At 35.0% G+C, this 23,143-nt stretch overlaps 2 protein-coding genes and 1 pseudogene across 2 annotated transcripts; all 3 read left to right on the top strand.

Moving 5' to 3' along the window:
- The first annotated feature begins 1,016 nt into the window (after positions 1-1,016).
- LOC142608829 (nudix hydrolase 15, mitochondrial-like) lies at positions 1,017-5,654 on the top strand. Its single transcript, XM_075780495.1, has 4 exons — positions 1,017-1,326; positions 2,493-2,635; positions 2,731-2,850; positions 5,315-5,654. Exons 1-4 carry the CDS (start codon positions 1,017-1,019, stop codon positions 5,534-5,536), a joined length of 795 nt encoding a protein of 264 aa, XP_075636610.1. The 3' UTR covers positions 5,537-5,654.
- Positions 5,655-12,267: 6,613 nt separating this feature from the next.
- Positions 12,268-20,579, top strand: LOC142610137 (uncharacterized; annotated as a pseudogene).
- Positions 19,061-20,043, top strand: LOC142608828 (nudix hydrolase 11-like). Its single transcript, XM_075780494.1, has 2 exons — positions 19,061-19,370; positions 19,964-20,043. Exons 1-2 carry the CDS (start codon positions 19,061-19,063, stop codon positions 20,041-20,043), a joined length of 390 nt encoding a protein of 129 aa, XP_075636609.1.
- Positions 20,580-23,143: the final 2,564 nt, after the last annotated feature.

The following is a 23,143-nucleotide window of genomic DNA, read 5'->3' as shown; positions in this document are numbered from 1 at the left end:
ATTTTAATTATTTCCTATTACCTTCTTAACTGAATTTGGTTCCTTTTGGAAAATGCGATAACATTTATGCTTTGCAAAGATTTGCCTTGCATCCTGATAAGACAAGTTGCAGTGAAGCAAAAAATAAGCATCTTCCTTGTGCAATGGCATACTTTCCAACTTGCATAGTATTCCAGGTCATTTTCGTGGGCTTAACATTCCAATTTCTTCTGTTCCCATCAATATGCTTGTGTGATGGGAGGCATTTAAGCTATAGTAACCAATTAGCTACTTTTTTAGAACTAAAAAAATCTTGTAGTTTAGTGGTATACTTAGATTCTTCTAATTTTTAAAAGAATTCCGGTTCAAATCTCCCCCTTCCATTTATTATTAACAAAAAATTACACATCCCTAGTTGATGGGAATGAAAAATGAGTGTGCCAGAAAATGAAGTAAACAACATGAAATATTGTAATAATAATTTTATCAAGTCATAAGAAATTGATATCTTTTGGACATAGAAAGTGATATTCAAGGAGAATTCGAGAAGATATATTTAATTATTTTTACAATTTTTTTTTTAGAATACAAGTATTTAACACACACATGAGAAGATGGGAGAAGATCTTAAAGAAACTGATAGTGGTGTTTATCCAAATTATCTTAACATTTATATAACATAATCAAAAGATTTCACTAGTCTATTGTTTGGTGAATCTAGTCATTGTATCCTTATATAATACAGTTAATAATAAATTACTATAATCTCTTCTTCTTCTTTTTTTTTTTATGAGATAAATTACTATAATCTCTAGGATACAAAGATTAGTGAAAAAGAATGATAAGGGAAAAAGTAAAGATTCTTATAGGTACTCAATGGTTTCACAACAAAATCCTACAGAATAATTCCTATAGAATGATACTCACTATTCACAGCTGGTAAGTGGAAACCCTTAAAATTGATTCCCCCTTTACAATTGTTCTTAATAAATGTCACAAAAGATGCGTATGGCTTGCTAAAACTTATATTCCATTAGATGGCTTATCTTGTAACTCAACCATGCTTAACAGAAGAAGTCTGGGGAAGCCAAACGCTCCAAAGACTTGCGAAGCAGCTTCAATATTTTAACCAATTACCTAGAGTAAATGAAGAAATAGAGAAGGATTGTTGTGGTATTGGCTTAGATTTTGGACTTTTCAAGTCTGTAGAAGTAAAAAATGACCAGTCTTCTTGTGTCAATTGGAGGGAGAGAAGAGCAGCGGTTTTGATATGCCTCTTTGAAGGTCAAGATGGTGAATTACGAGTTATTCTTACAAAGAGATCCATGAAATTGTCATCTCACCCAGGTAAATTGAAATCATTTTTTTTAGTTTTATTTATTTTATAGATATATAAAATTTCATCTTATGACGTCTACTCCATGGTGATTTTTCTTTATCATTGAGCTAAGAAACCTATTGGTTTATGGTGTAGGTGAGGTTTGAACTCCATATTTTTAATTTGATAACAAGAGATTTTATCAGTAAGCTAGCTAGAATCCAACAAATTAATTTACATACAAACTTGAGTGTATGGAGCATGTTGAGAGTTTGATGGTGTGATCGTGTGAGAATCATGACTCATAGTCGGTAGTCCCCTATTTTTTAGAAATGATAGGACGAACTCTTTGAATTTGAAACAACTCTTTTAATTTGATGAGATTTAATAATTAGATTGTAGAGTAAATTACAAATTACACCCCTAAAGTTTGGGGGTATTTAGACTTTACATTCGGAAATTTTAGAATTTGGATTTTACCTCTTAAGATTTAGAGGTGTTTGGATTTTACACCATAACATTTTAGAATTTAGATTTTACCTTCTAAATTTTAGGGGTTTTGGATTTCACACCATAAAGTTTTAGAATTTGGGAATGCAAAATTCAAGCACCCTCAAACTTTAGGAGGTAAAATCCAAATTTTGAAATGTTAGAGTGAAAATCCAAATACCCATAACTTCAAGGAATAAAATCCAAAATTTGAAATTTAAGGGTGTCAAATCCAAACACCCCCAAACTTTAGGATGTAATTAGCAATTTACCCTTACATAGTATTTTGAACTTCAAAGTGTGTTTAGTGCCATATTATATAAAATTTTAAATGATATACATTTTCAGATTAACCATAAAATGGAATCTCTCCATTTCGGAGAATTTTTGAGCCTTTACTCAATTAGAGAAATAATTGTGTACGAGACTAAAGAGGTCTTTTTCATGAGAATAGACAGGATTAACTTCAAATCTCGTTAAGTAACAGTGATGACTAACAAGATCTGTCCCCCTTCCCCTGTCTCCTCCTCCAAAAAGAAACAAAATTTTTTGATGTGGCAGAATTGACATTTTCTAAACACACGATGTGTCAAATAATTTTATAATTTTTTAACAGATTATATTATTTAAGTCTATTGTTTTATGCAAAAAAAATGTGGAGGAAAACAAGATTGAAGGTTAATTTATGTTCCCATTCGACAAACAGGGGATGTAGCATTACCAGGTGGGAAAGTGGAGGAAGGAGACGCAGATGACTATGCTACTGCCTTAAGAGAAGCCAAGGAAGAGATTGGCTTGGAACCTAATCTAGTTCAAGTTGTTGCCACTTTAGAGACTTTTATTTCCCAGGTTCTATTATTATCACTCTTTCCCGTTTGGTATTTTTTTTGTTTTAAATTTCTCATGTTCAATACTAGCTAATTACTATTACAATATGGTTGCAGCACCTACTCAAGGTTGTCCCTGTGGTAGGCCTACTTGTTAGGAAAGGGGATTTCAAACCTTCACTCAACATTGATGAAGTTGATGCTATTTTCGATGTTCCACTAAAGATGTTTCTCGAGGTTTTTATAAACCTTCTTTTGTCTTGTACTTCCAACTTGATCTTGGGTCATTAAGTTTTAGGGTTTGACTTATGTCCAATGCTTTGGAGTACTAGATAGGACCTAGTGACAATATGTGTTAAGATTGTGTCTCGTACAATTATCTAGTATAGTGGACAAAAGCTTTATCCTAACTTTTGTGTGCAAAGCATATATAGGTGCGGTTTGGATTCAGTGTTTACTGCATTTTGCGTTTTCAGTTTTTTTTTTTAGTCGATTTTGTTGACTTTCTGCGTGAATAGTGCACCTGTGCACTGTTCACAGGACCCACAAACATCACTTTTCAATAACTTTTTCATTAAAAATGGGTCTCACGATACTATTTACACATTTAACAATTATTTTGCTACAATATTTTCAGTCTTCAGCTGTATCCAAATGGACCCATAGTATACCACTAGTAACAATGTCAATAGGTCATACAAGCCTTATATAGGAATAAAGACAACAATAAATTAGACTCTCTCTCTCTCTCTCATACCCATTGAAAAGTATACATAGCAAAATAACCCTACGGTTATAGTAGTATAGGTAGGAATGTAGGATTCTTTTTAATAGTTGAAAAAAAGTGGGATCTTAAGGCTAGTTACTTTCTATTCAATGAGATAAACTTTCCAAATGTATTATTCCATAGTCTTAGGTGTTAATGGTGACTCAAACTTGAGCGCTTATGGTAAGGAGAACAAAAATCAACCACAAGACCTCCACCCGGGATTGTTTACTTGGATTCCTAGTACAATCTAGACAAGGACATTCAATGAATTTGAACCTTAATTAGAATGATATGATGGGCTTGGGCTTAGGCTTGGGCTTGTATCCATATCTTTAAAATTATTCGCTACATTTAAAATTTATTCCAACCAATTGCATGTAGATTCTCCACATGAAGCCAAAATGTTCCTTACACGTTCACATTCTTATACGAAGGGATTATACATTTATAATTCTTTTAGAGTTGTAAGGTTGAAATATATCAACCACTTTGTTGGCTTTATTTCGTGTCAATTTGCTTGTAATTCAGCATTTAGAAACCATGTTTTTAGGTGAGATTCATGTAAGGATAGTGTGTGAGAAAGTGTGAAGAAATGTTCAAGATTGTGCAGTGAAGCAGGGACTCGCGGCTGGATCTCGTGGGTGGCTTGCGGCTTGCAAGCTGCTAGATGATGCACACGAGTGAAGCATGCAGAGAAGACGAACAGTCACGCTAGCTAGAATACTATAGGACAAAAAGTCCAGTCTGGCCATTCTGTTTGTTCGCGGCTTGAACTTGCGACTCAGTCAAGTCGCGAGGCCAAGTCACCAGTCAGCTCTGTTTTAAAAAACTTGACTCTTCGCATTCCATTCTCACTCCAGTATAAATACCCCTTATACCCACGAAATATAGAGAGCTTCCAGAAAGAATTTGAGAGAGAAACCCTAGAGAAAAACAAGATTGACTCATCCACAATCTTCACATAGAGACTTTTCAAATTCCTCTACTCTCTTCCTCTCCATTGTTACATCCTTGAGAGGTTCATTACCAAAACATTTTCTCATCATACTCATATCTGTGAGAAGGCTGTTTGGTGCTTTGAGAAGCAATTAAGAAGGGACCAATTTCATATTGGATGATGCTATGGGCTTTAGTGGAATCCAGTAAGCTAAAGAAGAAATAGGTTCGGCACAACCTTATTGGAGTAGGAGCTTGGAGGGCTTAGGTATACTGGGTAGATTAGGTTTGGAGGGTCTTCTGCTGTCCATGTATCCCAACTACATTCTTTAATAGATTATTGACCGCTTGGAGGGCGGTGGAGAGGTTTTACACCGAGGGTTTCGATTTCCTCTTCGATAACACATCGTTGTGTTGTCATTGTGTTTGCATCTCTCTTCTCTTAATCTTTGCCATTTAATTTCTGATGTTAATGTGATTTTATTTGGTTTAGATTGTTTATCAATTCTGTTATAAGCTTATGTTCATCTTCTGCACATACTTTGTTTGATATTAAGTTTGAATTTGTAATTTGTTAATTGAGGGTCTATAAGTTTATAAGTGTTTTACACGCTTTTTGAACTTTCAAGAGTTATTAGGGTAATTTTATTGTAAAATGTGTGAATATAATTTGCGCGCGCACATACATATATAGACATTCATTAGTACAATACAATATAATTTTGTTTTTATTTATATATTATATTGATGATATGAAAAATTCAATACACTAATTACACAATAAATGAATAGATTTTAAAAATTCTAAATATTACAACAACCACTAAAATATCCAATTCCCACCAAAGCCTTTCTTTATGCATGAACGTGACCTCACCATGGGGGACTGTAGGCATGTGTGCTATCTATCTTAATAATGAGTACTTCATTGCACTGATCACAAGCTGTAAATGTTGACTTTTATTTTACAAAATGTTGTATTCCTATGTTTTGTAGGAAGATAATCATAGATGTGAAGAAAGGGAGTGGATGGGTGAGAAATATAATCTTCATCTTTTTGATTTCAAATCAGAGCAAGGAGTTTTTCTCATTTGGGGTTTAACAGCAAGCATTCTAATTCATGCCGCATCTGTAATCTACCAGCGGTCTCCATTTTTCAAAGGGCACCTCCCTGACTTTCAACAATTGCAAAGATCACCGAATCACATTCTACCATAACATGTACATATATGTGTTGCAGTATAATATGCATGTCACTTAAAATTTAAAAAGTGAAATTGGAAATGCAGAAAGCGAGACGGTATTTTACTGGAAATGCAGAAAGCAAGAAGGTATTTCATACATAGTGTTAGATATATTATGCCTCAAGTGGCACAAATCATGAATTGTAGGTCTATTTACCTCAGCATCTGTAGAACAAACATATTAACCCTAGATTAGTTTATGGTTAGCTTAGGGTTAGTAAAATATTCTCTAAAATATAAACTCTACATTGAGTTCATTGTAACATAAGTATTTGATATAATATGTAGTTGTCAATGACTTTCTCACTGTAGACATAGGTCATTAGGTAGAACCGTGTAAATCTTTGTGTGTGCTTTTCTCTTTCATACTTATTTGCTCATCATCCAATCATCACACTTCACAGACAATCATACAACGACTTTCACAAATAAAATATTTTCAAATTCCCTTTCATAACTTTTAGATCCAAATTAAATATGAGGTCTACACACTGTAAAAGGAATGATGCATATATCTATGGATGAGTTAATTTATGGTGTAAATGCACTTTTAATCCCTACATTTTGACTTTTTTTCATTTTGGTCCCTACATTTTAGTTTTACCATTTTTAGTCCATAAACCAATTAACGCGTGACATTTAAGTCCTTTCCGTTACCCAACTAATGGGGAAAGCTGATATGGCTGACAGAGGAATTAAAATATTATTAAAAAAGCCACATCAGATAAAATAATTTAAAAAATTTCTAACCTTCTCATTTTTAAAAAAAGAAAAGAAAAGAAAAGAATTAAATTAATTTTGTTTCTCTTTTTTTGGGAAGAACATGAAGAATCTAGAACATGTGTTCTTCCCCGTCAATCATGTTCTCCATTTTCTTCCAAGCAAACCTTGCCCAGAAATTTAAAAAATCAATTTTTTTTTTCTCTTTTCTTGTATTTCCATAGCAACAAAACCCATAAAATCAGTCAGATTTACAAATACAAAGACATGCCCACAGATTTATAAAACACAAAGACATTCAACAATTACTTTGTCATTCTTTCACATTCCCATTACAAACACAAAGACCTTCAAGGATTCAAAATACCTTCAATAAACCCAAAGTCTTTACACGTCTTAATCCAAATTTATAGACCCAAGCAAACCCAAATAGCAAAAACCCAATCTAACTGTCTAGATCGAAGATAGAGAAAGGGGATAGATTTGAGTATGTTCAAATCAAGGAGAGAGAACTAGGATGACTATGGTTGGCCATGGAGGCTCGGGTTGGAGGAGAGATGGTGAGAGAGAGAGAGAAAGAAGATTCTAGAGAAGATGAGGAAAAATGGCTGCGTACAACAACAACAACAACAACAACAACAACTGCTGTGTACAATAACTTCTTCTTCTTCCCAAACGAAACTCCTTGAACCCTACATCATTCGATACTGATTATGAGAAATCGAGGTAGTTCTTCTCCAAATTCAGTGAGATTGGGACCAGACTGATCGGATTCGACTCCACCACCGAGCTCTGCTGTCACTGGCCTTGCGTCGTGCCATCGCCGGCCATACCGCCACCAACAAATGATCACAACATCTCTCTAACCCAAATCAAACCAATCTCAGCCTCTTTCTATCTCAAACCCATTGCACCTGACTTCACAAACCTCACCACCAACAACTTTGTCGTTCCAGCAATGGATTTAAAGAGAGAGCTCACCTTCAGTTAGCCCGTAGAGAGAGATGAGCTTGAGAGATTCCAATTGTTATTTTGGGTAAATTTGGGTTTGTAATGAGAATGAGAGATTCTAATTGCGTCTGTAAATTTGGACGGTGTGTAAGGATTTTGAGTTTGTTGAAGGTGTTTTGAATCTTTGAAGGTAGGAGGGACTGACGAGTTAGAACTTAGAAGTTTCTAGGTTCTTCATGTTCTTCCAAAAAAAAAAAAAAAAGAGAAGAAACAAAATTAATTTTATTTTTTAAAAAAATAAGAAGTTTAGAATTTATTATTTACTCTGATGTGGCTTTTTTAATAATATTTTAATTCCTCCGTCAGCCACATCAGCTTTTCCCGTTAGTTGGGTGACGGAAAGGACTTAAATGTCATGCGTTAATTGGTTTAGAGACTAAAAATGGTAAAAATAAAATGTAGGGACCAAAATGGAAACAAGTCAAAATGTAGGAACTAAAAGTGTATTTACGCCTTAATTTACTTCTCAAGTTCAACCCTAATCACTCTCATAATAAAATAATAATATAAACTTCATAGTAACAATTATTCCACATAATTATAATGTATCTACAAGGAAATTTGCAAAAATAAAATGATTTTATGAGAAATAAATCAATTAACCATCGTTTGGTCCCTTCAAAATTTGACCAAATTTTTTAGAAATATAATTTAATCATGCAGTTTTCAGCCACTCTCGTTGAATAGAAGGCTTGTTGCAGTGGCACAATCTAAATGTTTCTCTGCTAATTAAGGATTGAAATAGCCTTATCTTGTATGAAAGTTAACATTCGACTAAAAATTGATTGTTAATAAAGTCAGTCAAAAGTATGAACTGCATGGATGATAAGCAAACGTACAAATTTCCATTCCACATGTTTCGTTCTAGTATACGGAAAATTCTTAGGTAGTCCTGGAGTATAGTGAAATGGTGCTCCCTCCCCTCACATTCATGGTGGACCCCACCATGAATTTAATGAACGGACCCCACCATGAATGTGAGAGAAGGGAGCACTATTCTCCGTACTCTGGGAGTACCTAAGAATTACTCCTAGTATACTACCTTGTGGCCTTACAAGTTGGGGAAACCCATCAACCAAAAGCAACTTCATTTATAAGGGCAATTATTTAAACAATAAATATGAAATATGGAATAGAAAAAATAATTACCATTTATAAAGGTAATTATTTTCTCTCCGTAAGAATTTTTGATAAAAATTTAAATAATAAATATGGTAAGTCTCAAAGTTTCTATAAACCTATATTGTAGCCCAAAAGTCCTCTATTCAGGCTTGCTATTATGCCACCACCTTGAATTGGATGAGAATATATCTATATATATATTTGTAACTTGTAGGTTACAAATACATTTTTCAATTACCAAAACATTCAAGATATCTTTCTCTTCCCTACCCTTTCTTCTCCATCAATACTTCTGAATCATGAATACATTTTTCTCGGCCAAAATGGGCAAATGCCCTTTTCGCACAAAAAAAATAGCATTATGCCCTATTTTCCAAACTAATTAGGGAAATGAGCCTCTTTTGAAACTCGTTTTCTCAAAGTCGAGTTAAGCCATATAGCGACATTTTAAGGAACTTATAGCGACGTTTTAAGGAGCCTATAGCGGCGTTTTGGAACTCGAGCTTCATGAAATCGAGTTATAGGTAAAAAAAAAAAAAAAACTTGCATGGAACTCGAGTTCATGGAGCCTGAGTTACAAAACGCCGCTATAGGTCCTTAAAACGTCGCTATAGGCTCCTTAAAACGTTGTTATAGGGCTCCAAATTTTTTTTAAACTCGATTTTGAGAAAATCGAGTTTCAAAAGAGAGACATTTCTCTAATTAGTTTGGGAAATTGGGCATTTGCCCATTTTTTTGTGCGAAATGGGCATTTGCCCATTTTTCTCTTTCCTTACATATTTATATATGTTTTCTTGTTATCTCTATTAAAACTAACAAGCTTAGTATTTGTGGTGAGATTTTTTTTTATCACTACATGTTTGTTTTTTTATATCTACTATCAAAGGTATCTCTCTCTCTCTCTCTCTCTCTCTCTCTCTCTCTCTCTCTCATATTTTGATTTCTCTATAATCTTGATTTTTTTTTTTAATTTTAATGCATGTGTTTCATAGATATCTTTCTTTGTATATGATAACCAGGTTGAACAATCACGTTGTTAGAGCATCCACAGCAGTGGAGCTAAATTTTTAGTTTTTTAGCTACACAAAAAGTCAGTTTATCTATTTTACATTCTCACATTCTACAGCAATGGAACTATTTTTAGCTTTTATCACAATAAAATAATATAAACACTATAATAAAATAATATTTCATTTCAAACACCAACACACAACCACAATTACCATCAAACCCATAAAAATCATAGCTCAACCACAACCCCACCGTGCCCATCAAAACCAATGAAGAAGAACAAAACAACAACCCAAAAAAATCAACACAGCCAAATTGAAACCTATGCCTGATACTCTGTCTGATTCGGTACCGGCCGACGAGACCTGCGCCGATCATTGATTAGTGATCATAGACAGTGATGATGAGTGCAAAGCAAAACGGAGTGCCCTGATTTAAGGTGAGTCGGGTAATGTGGGACCTGATCGGAGCTAAAAATGGAGAGAGAGAGAGAGAGAGAGAGAGAGAGAGAGAGAAAATGAAACGTATCGGAAATGACATAAAGAGAGAGTGTGTGTGAAAAGGATGAAACGTGGGTTTGAGGTGGATGGCGGCGTGGGTCTGAGGCTGATCGGTGGCTTGCGACGGCTGGTGGGTTGGTGACGTCGAGCTTCGGTGGTGGCGATGTTGAGGATGAGTCGGGCCAGTGGCGGTGAAAGAGTGAGCTTGAGAGAGTTTTGAGAGATGAGAGCTTCAGATGAGATGAGAGTGACTAAGAGAAAGATGCAAGGTGTGAGAGTGACTGAGAGAGAGAGATGAACTATTATTTTAATCTGGGCTGGGATTAAAAATTAATTTTTTTTTAGCTCTTAGCTGCAATGCACATCTATAAATAGATGTGCACTGTAGCAATGAAGCTAAAAAAAATACCTTTAGCTCCATTGTTGCATGGCTGTCTTTGGTGGAGCTAAAATAGCTATATAGCTATTTAGCCCCACTGCTGCAAGTGCTCTTAAGGATCGATTATTATTTTCTTCTATTCTTAAACTTTGGTGTTTTGATTGTTTTACTTTAGATTAATCTTTTTGGGTGTGATGCAAGTGTGCAATCACCTCGATATACATTCTACATAGAACAAGAGCCATAATTTTCTTGATCTTCATGCTTGATGGTTGATCCACCACTCAGCATAATGGCCCGAAGTTCACATCAAAGAAATAAGAAAAGATTTTGACATTGAGAAACTTTAATTTTTTTTTTCTTTAAATTTATTTGTTTTTATTTTTAATTTGCATTTGGATTTATATATTTTGCGAGTGTTGATGATGTGGGAGATTTTGGTACTTGCAGGTATAATAATTGATTTGAAGAATAATATGTCTTTGGCTTAGCTCTTTCTTTTATTTCACGATTCCAATCTTATGTTGATACAACAAATTGTTTTTAATTTAGGTTGTGCTATTATCATAGAGGTACTAGAAAATGAGAGAAAAAGAAAAGTCTTTTCCATGGTTGAATTATTAATGTTTTCCTCTTAAACACTACAGTACTTGATTGACCATCATTTTTTTTCCCAGTCTTTTTAATCTACATTAGTTTGACATGATATTATCATTATTGTTTCCCATTAAAATTATCCAAGATAGTAAAATTTTCAAATGATAAGTTTTATAAAGTTGAGAATTCAAGACCTTATGATTATTAAGTATTATTTTCCTTAATTTTCATATAATCTTTAAATTATTTTTATAATTATATCCCACACTGAGACAATGACGAAGACAATTAATTTACTCTCATGTACGTTATTGGTAGTACAAATAATTTTTTTTTTGTGTGTGTATGGAAAAAAGAAAAAGAAAAAGAATATGTTTCTAAAAAAAATAATATGGAAATATAAAATATAACTATAGATTCCAATGATGAAGGAAATTATATTTTCATGTCAAATTTTTTTTTGATAGTCTAAGTATGAATAAATTTTTTTAAAAAAGTAACAATGTATGTAAAAATATGTTCTTATGTCAATTTTTTCTTAGACATTTTGGGAAGTCCAAGTTAGAGAAAAAATTACTCATAATTAACATGAAAAAAATGTAGCATGAAAAATAACTACATAGCCCATTTAAATGTAAACAAATTTTTTTCAAATCTCCCTTAATTTACTAAATGGGGGACAATATATTTATAATTATAGAATATTACCTTCATGCTGGTTAACAATTGAATTTTTTTTTTTTAGTTTTTATTTAACTTGATTCATAAAATAAAAATTCATATGTAAAACTTTAACTTGATTCATAAAATAAAAATCACACAAAGCATGAGTTAATAACTAATTTAGTTTTAAATTATAAAATTTTAACAAGAGATCACAGGGAGAGCTTCATATACATACTTTATATATATATATATATATATATATATATATATATTTACTTAAATTAGATTTTTTTTTTTGAAAACATACTTAAATTAGATTAGAAAAGAAGCTAGAGTAAAATTTTCATTAAAAACAAAGATCTTGCAAAATGAGATTTTTTTTTTTCCACTTTAAATAATAAATAGATTAAATAGTAGCATAGATAAACTCTATTTTATATAAATAATAATTTTATTTATTTATTTTATTTTTTCACACTTTCTAAAAACAACTCTCGCTTCCGCTCCTCTCACTCTCAGCCGCCGTTGCTGCTCTTTGCCACCGCCGCTGCTGCTTATTCTTCTACTCAACACAAACGCTGTCTTCGGTCGAGCCGCATTGCTAGAAACTGTGACGTTTTGAGATCTGTTCTGTTTGTCTTTGTTCGGTTTGAGAAGCTGCCGCAAGCATTGATAAGAAGGAATCTCCCAGGCAAACCCCACTTGCTTTGCTTCCTTTCTTACTTTAAATTTGTTAATTTCCGATTCCAAACTATACTTCCATGTTATATAACTTCAATTCCTACTTTAGAATTCGAAAACCTCATAAGTTTATTGATTTCTTACATTTTCATACATGTGTTTGTGGCAATAGTGGTCAGTTTTATGGGCAAGAGGTTAGCTATTATTTCCTTGAAAACCCATTACCTTGTATTGGACTTGTTGCATAATATTCTTCATTTTTATCAAGAACCTCTTTTGCTATTAGTAGAGGTCAACCTGCTGGGAAAGGTGAACTTGATGATACTGATGATGGGTATGGCAGGTTTAGGCAAATGGGTTCCTGGGATAATGGGGATTAGCAAGACTCTAGCTTTGATAAATTTGATGAGGCTAAAGAGCTTGAGGATGATGATGATGATGATGATGATGATGATGACGATGACGATGATGATGATGAAGAAGTAGGAGAGGATGGTAATGATGATGATGATGACGATGATTTTATGGTTTTGAGTTTAGTTAATAGAAATTGTGAACAAAGGGAAGGTATTGGAAGAGTTGAGTTGGATGAGGATGAAATAAGACACCCTTTGGTGAGAGAGATTTGTAGGTCGATTGAACTGAGGTTGGCTTGGAGTCCAAAGCTTGAAGGGGAATTAAGGCACTTACTAAGAAGCCTTAAACCTCGCCAAGTTTGTGCTGTTCTGCACTCTCAGGCGGATGAATGGGTTGCTTTGAAATTATTCTATTGGGCTGATCGGCAGTGGCAGTACAGACATGACCCGATTGTTTACTATACGATGCTGGATGTCCTTAGTAAGACTAAATTGTGTTAGGATGCTAGACGGGTTCTTCGCCTCATGGCCTGCAGGGGTATTGTGCGCCGGCCTGAAGCATTTGGTTATGTGATGTTGTCGTATAGTCGGGCAGGCAAGTTGAGGAATGCAATTCAAATTTTGACTTTGATGCAAAGAGCAGGAGTTGATCCTGATTTGTCAATATGTAACACTGCAATCAATGTTTTAGTGAAGGGGAATAAACTGGAAAAGGCATTGAGGTTCTTGGCCCGGATGCAACTTGTTGAAATCACACCTAATGTTGTCACTTATAATAGCTTGATTAAGGGGTATTGTGATTTGCATCGTGTTGAAGATGCTATTGAGCTGATAGCTGAAATGCCTCTGAAGGGATGCTACCCGGATAAGGTCAGCTACTATACAGTGATGAGTTTTCTTTGTAAGGAGAAAAGGGTTAAAGAAGTGAGGGAATTGATGGATAAGATGGTGAAAGATAGTAAGTTGATACTAGACCAGGTTACCTACAACACTCTTATCCACATGCTCTCCAAGCATGGTCATGGAGATGAGGCTCTGGAGTTTTTGAGGGAAGCAGAGGAGAGGGGTTTTTGTGTTGATAAGGTTGTGTATAGTGCAATAGTTCACTCATTTTGTAAGTCTGGAAGGATTGACATTGCTAAAGAATTAGTAAATGAAATGTTCAAAAAGGGTTGCATTCCTGATGTTGTGACTTACACTACTGTTCTTAATGGGTTTTGTCTGGTAGGAAAGGTGGACAAAGCTAAAGAGATGCTTAAGCAGATGTACAAGAATGGCTGCAAACCAAACACTTTATCATATACTACCTTGTTACATGGGTTTTGTTGGAGTGGAAAGTCATCAGAAGCTAGGGAGATGATGAAAATGAGTGAGGAAGAATGGTGGACCCCAAATGTCGTCACTTATGGTGCTGTGATGCATGGTCTACGTAGGGAAGGAAAGTTGTCTGAGGCCTGTGATATTGTAAGGGAGATGATTAGAAACGGTTTTTTTCCAACCCCAGTTGAAATTAACTTACTGATTCAGCCTCTCTGCCGAGAGGGAGGAATGGACGAGGCTAAAAAGTTTATGCAGGAGTGTCTGAACAAGGGGTGTGCTGTTAATGTGGTAAACTTCACCACTTTAATTCATGGATACTGCCAGAAGGATGATTTGGAAGCTGCTCTATCATCGCTTGATGACACATATCTTAACAACAAGCACCCTGATGTAGTCATATATACTACAGTGATAGATGCATTGGGGAAGAAAGGTAGAATAGAAGAAGCAACTGAACTTACAATGAAGATGCTGAAGAAGGGTTTGGATCCTACTCCTGTTACATACAGGACAGTTATTCACCGGTATTGTCAGATGGGTAGGGTGGAAGATTTGTTGAAAGTATTGGAGAAAATGCTCTCAAGACATTCATGCAAAACAGTGTATAATCAAGTTATTGAAAAGCTTTGTAGTTTTGGAAATCTTGAGGAGGCGGATAAACTCTTAGGTAAGCTGTTGAGAACAGTTTCAAGAATTGATGCTAAAACATGTCACATACTTATGGAGAGTTATTTTGAGCAAAGGGATTCCTTTGTTTGCATATAAAGTGGCCAGTCGCATGTTCAACCGGAATCTGATTCCTGAATTGAAGTTATGTGAGAAGGTGAGTAAAAGACTGATGCTAGAAGGAAAATGTGAGGAGGTAGATAGGCTTATGATACATTTTGTTGAGCGTGGACACATTTCACCAGTGTCAAGAGCACTTGGGAAGCTAATGGGTGTTATTTTTGCTACAAGAGCGATGGATATACATTTGACTTTTTCATCAGCATTATGTGCTACCATTGTTTAGTACTTTGTCAGGGTAAGTCCCCGTTCTTCCATCTTCATTTATTAAAGAGCAAAATGCAAAAAAGACCTCATGTGGTTTGGGCCTATTTCAAAGACACTGCTGTACTTACAACCATCAATTTAGTGTAATCCATGAAGTTTGAGAAATGATGAAATTGCTCCTTCTGTTGCACTTCTATCAATTGTGATGGATGGGAAGTGATGCACCCAATTGCTTTATTATAAAAAATTCATTTTATAGTAAAATTAATATAAAAAAAAGAGGGAGAAATATTTTTTTGTTGCTGTATGGAAATTCATTTTTGTTGCAATCACGCTTTCACAAATTTTTTCTTGACTTGTTAGAAAGACACTCCAGCTGCAGAAATCTTAGAACTTTGATTATGTCTCCAGTGTAATGCTTATTAATGAAAAAATGCTCCAAATACCCCTTTTTTTCTGCTATTTTCTTCAACATTACACAGTATCTGATTTTAAATTACTTAAAGGTTTTGCAGGTGCAGAATGAGAAAGTGTATTTTCTGAGTTTGAGCTCCATAATCAAGCATTTAAGAGTACCTTTGTGGCACAAATCTCTTTTAGGCCATCTTTGGCTGTGATAGGCTTGTGAGTTCCAGTTTTTCTAGTTTGGGAAAGTTGCGGCTCTGCCTAATGCAGTACATTCTTCTGATTTGAATTCCTTGCATTATTTCAGGTATAACATGTTCAAGAAGCATCGAAAGCTCGGTAATTTCAGGGCAATCTTCAATTTGTACGTTAGCCAGGAGTACAACTAAGGTTCCTCCAGATGTACCAAGAGGGGTTTGTTTGTTGAACTTACGCTCTGTTTGTTTTGATATAAAATATTTTCACATTTTATAGTGTTTGTTTTACAGTAAAATAATTAGTCAAATGTAAAATATTTGCAGTCAAAGGAAAAAATAAAGGCATAAACTGTAAAATATTTTACACTTGAAAAATCGGTAAAACATTTTATACTTTCTTTCTCCCCTCACTCCTGACACTGTCAGTTTCTTCCCCTCTTACTTTCTCAGTTCTCCTCCCTCTCTCCATATCTCAGCTCTCTCACTCACTGACCGACGCCCACCCACTGATCACGCCTACCCACTGACCAATGCTATTAACCCATCTTCTCTTCTCTCTCACACAGCCCTTGGGTCCGATGGGAACTCCAACGGTATGAGCGAGTGGAATCAATATACTTGATGGCTTGTCCTTTGATCTTACTTGAATTGTTCAAGTCACTGCCTGAAATTTGCTTATTCTTAAAGGACATTTTCATGTCTTAAGCCCCTACCTTCAATCAATGCTTTAGTGCAGAGAACTTTGGAGAATCTTTAGGCCTAAGGAAATGCCTCTGTGGTTGAAATTTTCTTTGGACACCTTTTTTTTAGGAAATCGAAATATTATATGGGCTACTGCTTGGCAATGATCATTATAGATGCCTATGGTAACTGTGGTTATGACCTGAAGATGGTTTTGGTTGCTACCCGATCTCACCTCTGCTGGGTTTGTGGAGGTTTTTCTTGGGTTTTTTTTTTGGGGTTTCCAATCTGAGTTTGTGGAGGTTTTTCTTGGCTCCCTGATCTAGATTTTTGGTTGACGGTGGTTGTCTTTTGGGTGGTTGGTGGTGGTTTGGTGGTTAGTGGCAATTATGATGGCTGTTGTTTGAATGTTTTGTGGTGTTTTGGTGGCTGTTTTTTAAATTTTTGATGGGGTTTGGTGGCTGGTGGTGTTTTGGTGGCTGCTTTTTTCTTCCGATGTGGAGTTTTGGGTGATAGGTGGGGTGGTTTGTGCACCTAGTGAGTTTTGAGAAATATGAAGAAAAAATTTTACATTATATTTTCATGCTGACAATCAAACACGGTAAAATGAAAAATATTTTACTGAAAATAATTTACATGTAAAATATTTTACATTTGCAAATATTTTACATTGAAACAAACAGAGCGTTAAATAAATATCAAAATGATTCCTGTCAATGTTTGTTTAAATGTTAATAATTATGACGAAATCTAGCACATTTATTTAATAATGAATGATAAACTTCTAGGGTGGGCTGTACCTTAAAAACTAAGGTAACTTTAAATATTTCAATCCACCATAAACTCTTAGAAGGTAAAGAGCTTGTTGCATGTTAATTTGGCCCAAAATATTTCCAATCTTTCTTGTTAGTCGTTGATGGAACTCCTAAAATTAAATTGCGATTTGTCTTTATTTTCTGGATTACTCATTCCTATAGTAGCTTTTACGATTTGACGAGCTTTTACATATTTATATATTTATTGTGATATCAATAGCTTTGATCAAGTCATGCAACATTACTACATATTCAACTCACCATCTAATCTTCATCCATACGCAAGTGACACAAGAGGCAAACACCTTTTGGTTTATCCCTCCCACATAGTACTGCAGCAAAGCCTCTGTTGCAGTTTGTTGATCCTTTTGGTGTTGTGCACTGTATATTAAACCTTTTGTATTGTAGCTAAAACTTAGACATGAAAGGGCTAATCTCATACTTGAACCAATGTATACCATTTTCAAATGCGCTCATTGACCTTTTTTTACAGTTTGTCAAACATAAGTAGCAGTACTGCTAATAAACACAAACAAATTACTACAATTGCTTCAAAAGCTTTGCAACTTCATGTTATTAAACCTTAATTCAGAAAAAAAAAAAAGTTATTGAAGCTGGACCTGAGCTAAACTCAATAACAATGGGTTCGGATATGTAATCCACCTTTAGTACGTTCTTGATTAAAGTAGAAAAGAAAAAAAAGGTAAAACAAAGAGAAGAAATCTGTAACGTGGGCTCTAATGTCTAGGCCTTTGATTGGGCTAGACTTAGTGTATATTTGTAGTATTCTATGTCCAAATTTAGTGGTTTCCGTAGTCCAAATCCGGCCTAATTCTGTCCAATGACCCATAAATCTAAGGTTTTTACATAGGGCAAGGTGCTTTGGTGATCTATGAATTGACTCCATCCAAAGATAGACTCTCTCTTTGGAAAAATTCCAAACTGTTTTGTTGGCTCGATATTCTTTTCCCTCAGGTATTTTGAAAAAAACAATACTACTGTTACTCTAGTTTTGCACGTTTAATTGATTATTCAAATATTGAAATCAGCCTAATCAAAGGCAGCCAAAAAAAGCTAGGGTTGCCCTTTACTTGTGGGAGGTTCTCTGTCCCCTCTCCTAACTTTAAGGGTGTCCTTGTTATAGATTTATGTGACCACTTTATTCGATCATCCTCTCCACTATTGTCCATCTGCAACCAAAATGCCAGTTCAATCTTGTAGTTTAGATTATTGTCTATCAGCAACCAAAATGCCAGTTCAATCTTGTAGTTTAGTGGTATATATACTCGATTCTTCTAATTTTTAAAACAATTTGGATTCAAATCTTCCTCTTCTATTTGTTATAACCAAAAAGTTACACATTTCTAGTTGACAGGAAATGAAAATGATTATGCCAGAAAATGAAGCAGACAAAATGAAATATTGTAGTAATAATTTTAGCAAGTCATATCAAATTGATATCTTTTGGACATAGAAAGTGATAGTCAAGGTGAATTTGAGAAGAAATATTTGATTAGCTTAACAATTTATATAACATAATAAAAAGATTTCACTAGTCTATTGTTTTTGTCATTGTATCCTTATATGATGTGGTTAATAATAAATTATATGAACTCTTTTTTATGCGATAAATTTCTATAATCTCTAGGATCAAAAGACTAAGGAAAAAGAATGATAAGGGGAAAAGTAAAGATTCTTTTTAAATTTTTTTTTTATACAAGATAAAAATTCTACTCTAACCTAATTTAAGTGTATATGTGTGCGAAACTCCCTCTTAAAGACTTGAACCCTGTCTCTTGCCTCCCACACCTTACAAGCACTTATACTTATAGAGTGATCATCATACTAAGGGTATGTGGTGGTCCAAAGATTCTTATAACTCAATGGTTTCACAACAAAATCCTTCAGAATAATTCCTATAGAATGATACTCACAATTCACAACTGGTAAGTGGTAACCCTTAAAATTGATTCCCCCTTTACAATTGTTCTTTATAAATGTTACTGAATATGTGTATGGCTTGCCAAAAGTTATATTCCATTACATGGCTTATCATGTAACTCAACCATGCCTCACAGAAGAAGTCTGGAGAAGCCAAACACTCCCAAGACTTGCAAAGCGGCTTCAATATTTTAACCAATTACCTAGAGCAAATGGAGAAATAGAGAAGGATTGTTGTGGTATTGGCTCAGATTTTGGACTTTTCATGTCATTGGAAGTCAAAAATGATCAGTCTTCTTGTGTCAATTGGAAGGAGAGAAGAGAAGCGGTTTTGATATGCCTCTTTGAAGGCCAAGATGGTGAATTTCGAGTTGTTCTTACAAAGAGATCCATGAAATTGTCATCTCACCTAGGTAAATTGAAATCAAATTGTTTTTTGTTTTAGTTTTTTTTTTAGATATATAGAATTTCATCCTCTCGCGTTTGCTCAATGATGATTTCTTTTTATCATCAGGCCAAGACACTTATTGATTAATGGTGTAGGCGGGGTTTGAACTTCAGATCTCTTATTTGATGACAAGAAATTTTATCAGTAAGCTAACTGGAACCCACCAAATTAATTTATGTACAAACTTTAATGCATGAAGCATGTTGAGAGAAATGGAATCTCTCTATTTTGGAGAATACTTAAGCCTTACTCGATTAGAGAAATAATTGTGTATGAGAATAGATAGGTACTTTTCATGAGAATAGACAGGATTTACTTCAAATCTCGTTAAGTAACAGTGATGACTAGCAAGATCGCCCCCCTTCCCCTGTCTCCTCCTTCAAAAGGAAACAACATTTTTTGATGTGGCAGAATTGGCATTTTCTAAATACTCTAGATGTCAAATAATTTTATAATTCTTTATTAACAGATTATAGTCTTTTTTATTTTTTTTTTGAGTGCAAAAAGGTGGAGGAAAACAAGATTGAGGGTTAATTTATGTTCCCATTTGGCAAACAGGGGATGTAGCATTACCAAGTAGGAAAGTGGAAAAAGGAGATGCAGATGACTCTGCTACTGCCTTAAGAGAAGCCAATTAAGAAATTGGCTTGGAACCTAATCTAGTTCAAGTTGTTGCCACTTTAGAGACTTTTATTTCCCAGGTTCTGTGATTATCACTCTTTCCCATTTGTTATTTTTTTGTTTTACATTTCTCATGTTCAATGCAGGCTAATTACTATTGCAATATGGCTGGAACACCTACTCAAGGTTTTTTCCCTGTGGTAGGCCTATTTGCTAGGAAAGGAGATTTCAGACCTTCACTCAATATTGATGAAGTTGATGCTATTTTCGATGTCCCACTGGAGATGTTTCTCAAGGTTTTTATAAACCCTCTTTAATCTTGTACTTCTTACTTGATCTTGAGTCATTAACTTTTAGGGTATGGCTTGTGTCCAACGCTTTGGAGCACTAAATGGGGCCCAGTGACAATACGTGTTAAGATTGTGTCTTGTACAATTATCTAGTGCCCTGGCCAGAAGCCTTAAAATAAGTTTTGTGTGAAGATTATAGTATACCACTAGTAACAATGTCAAATAGGTCATACAAGCCTTGATATACTTGATCATTTTTTATTGTTGAACTTTGTATATTATAAATATACCCATTGAAGAGTATACATAGCAAAATAACCTTAGGGTTACAGTAGTATAAGTAGGATTCTTATTAATAGTCAGAAAAAAAGGGTAGGATCTTGAGGCTAGTTACTTCCTATTCGATGAGATAAAACTCTCCAAATGTATGGCTTTGTAGTCCCAGGTGCTAATGGTGACTTGAACCTAAGCGATTATGGCCAAGAGAACAAAGATCAACCACTAGACCCCATCTGGGATTGTATAGTTTGGATTCCTAGTACAATCTAGACAAGGACATTCAATGGATTTGGACCTTGATTAGAATGATATGATGGGCTTGGGCTTGGGCTTGTGCTTGTATACATATCTCTAACACTATCCACTACATTAAACTCTTACTCCAACCAATTGCATGTAGATTCTCCATATGAAGCCAAAATGTTCCTCACAAGTGTTCACATTCTTATACTAAGAGCATCAACATCCGGGTGGCCAAAAAAGTTCTATTTTACACTCTAAAAATCTACTTTATCTATTTTACAATCTCATTTTACAACTATCCCCACATCCTAATTTCTATTTTTACAAACAACCCATTAAAATAATATAAAGGCAAAAATCCAAAACTGACCCTCTAACTTTCAGCCTTTTTTCATTCAGTTCTCTAACTTTCGATTTTGTCATTTCAGTCCTCTAACTTTCAATAGTTGTCAATTCGGTACTTCGTTAGACCTCAGTTATCTGCTGCCATTAATTGAGCCAAAATGACGTCGTTTTGGCTCTTTTTTTTATATAATAAATTTCGGAATTAAAAGAAAATAAAAAACTTATTAAAAAAAAACATTTAGGGGAACTAAGGGGAGGCGTCTTCACACCCACTACTTGACTCACTCCCAACTCCACCTCGACTCTCTCATTCTCAATTCTCTCATCAGCTTGTACTCAAAAAGTGGGGATTGGGCTAAAGCAAAATCCATTTTTGATGATATGGGGGATTTGAGAGACTTGGTTTCGCGGACTGCTATGGTTTCTTGTTTTGCAAATAATGATATGGGAATTGAATCCATTGTCACGTTTCTTCAAATGCTTGAAAATGGGTTCTGCCCAAATGAGTATTGCTTTTCCGCAGTGATTCCGGCGTGTTCGAATGTGGAAAATGTTCCCATTGGGAAAATGATTTTTGGGTTTGTTATAAAAAGTGGATATTTTTAGTTTGATATGTGTGTTGGGTGTGCGTTGATTGATATGTTTGTGAAGGGTGGCAGTGCTGTGGATTTAGCATATGAGGTGTGTTTGAGAAAATGCCTAAGAAGAATGTGGTTACTTGGACTTTGATGATAACCAGGTTTATGCAATTTGGGTTCCCAATGAAATCAAAACCAAGGAAATACGACACGTAAGCCTCAACGAGAAACTTGGCCTTGCTGGTCCGCATGTACTGGGCGAAGTAGATTTGGCCGATTTGGCTGGCGATCTCGCCGATTTCCCAACAGTGGAGACTGGAATCGACGAGCTTCAACTGGTGATCCTGCTAGTACTTCTAGAAATTGGTGTACGCCTTGAAGACCTTGTGGAAGTACTGCTGGCTCGTCACGTGACCGTATGCCGGAACATCTCAAACCCCTAAATGTTTTCTTTTTTTTTTTATTTATTTTTTTTTTTTTTAGATAACAGTTTTTTACTTTCTTTTAATTTTGAAATTTATTATTAAAAAAAAAGGAGCCAAAACGACGTCGTTTTGGCTCAATTAACGACAGTAGATAATTGAGATCTAACGGAGTACGAAATTGACAGCAATTGAAAGTTAGAGGATTGAAATGACAAAATTGAAAGTTAAAGGACTGAAATGAAAAAGGCTGAAAGTTAAAGGGTCAGTTTTGAATTTTTGCCTAATATAAAATATACCAACAAATAATAGTAAAAATTATTATCTCTTCTAAAACACCAGTCACCAGAAACACACTAGCACCACCGAACACTAAACTCAACCACTTAGAAACACTAAACACCACCACCACCTTTGAAACTTCATTAAAACACTAAACCAAACCCCCAAACCCACCATTGTAACACCAAACCCACAATAACGACAACCACCAATAGCAACAGCAACAACAACCCACCAACGGCAACCCATCACCTGCAACCACCAACAACAATGGCAACCCACAATAGCACCACCAAAACACCCACCTACAACTGCACCATTGAGAAACACTCCAACAAACACCCAGGCGCCAAAATACTCAAATCTAAACACTGATTCATCAACGAATAAACCCAAAAAAACCCAAAAAAAACCCAAATCTAAACACACGAGACCCACGGAGAGCAAAACCCACAACCCCACTACGAGCAAAACCACCTACCCATGGCGGCCCACAATCCCACATCAAATAAAACCACTCACCAACCCATGCCAAAACAAACCCACACCGACCCATGCCACCCATGGCCGCCCATAGTCCTAATGACCCCATGCCAAACTGAAGCCACTATGAAAGGAAGAGAGTAGAGACCATGAGAGAAAGAGATGAAAAGAAGAAGAAGAAGAAGAAGAGAGAGG

The sequence above is a fragment of the Castanea sativa genome, chromosome 9 (genome assembly GCF_040712315.1).
Source record: "Castanea sativa cultivar Marrone di Chiusa Pesio chromosome 9, ASM4071231v1".
Classification (NCBI taxonomy): Eukaryota; Viridiplantae; Streptophyta; class Magnoliopsida; order Fagales; family Fagaceae; genus Castanea; species Castanea sativa.
This window is presented reverse-complemented; position numbering and strand designations above follow the sequence as displayed.

Excerpts from the sequence above, each read along its gene's own strand:
- LOC142608829 (XM_075780495.1), top strand. The coding sequence starts at position 1,017 with ATGGCTTATCTTGTAACTCAACCATGCTTAACAGAAGAAGTCTGGGGA. Across the intron at positions 2,636-2,730 it reads TAGAGACTTTTATTTCCCAG|CACCTACTCAAGGTTGTCCC; the intron begins GTTCTATTATTA and ends ATATGGTTGCAG. Across the intron at positions 2,851-5,314 it reads CACTAAAGATGTTTCTCGAG|GAAGATAATCATAGATGTGA; the intron begins GTTTTTATAAAC and ends TATGTTTTGTAG.
- LOC142608828 (XM_075780494.1), top strand. The coding sequence starts at position 19,061 with ATGGCTTATCATGTAACTCAACCATGCCTCACAGAAGAAGTCTGGAGA. Across the intron at positions 19,371-19,963 it reads GAAATTGTCATCTCACCTAG|GGGATGTAGCATTACCAAGT; the intron begins GTAAATTGAAAT and ends TTTGGCAAACAG.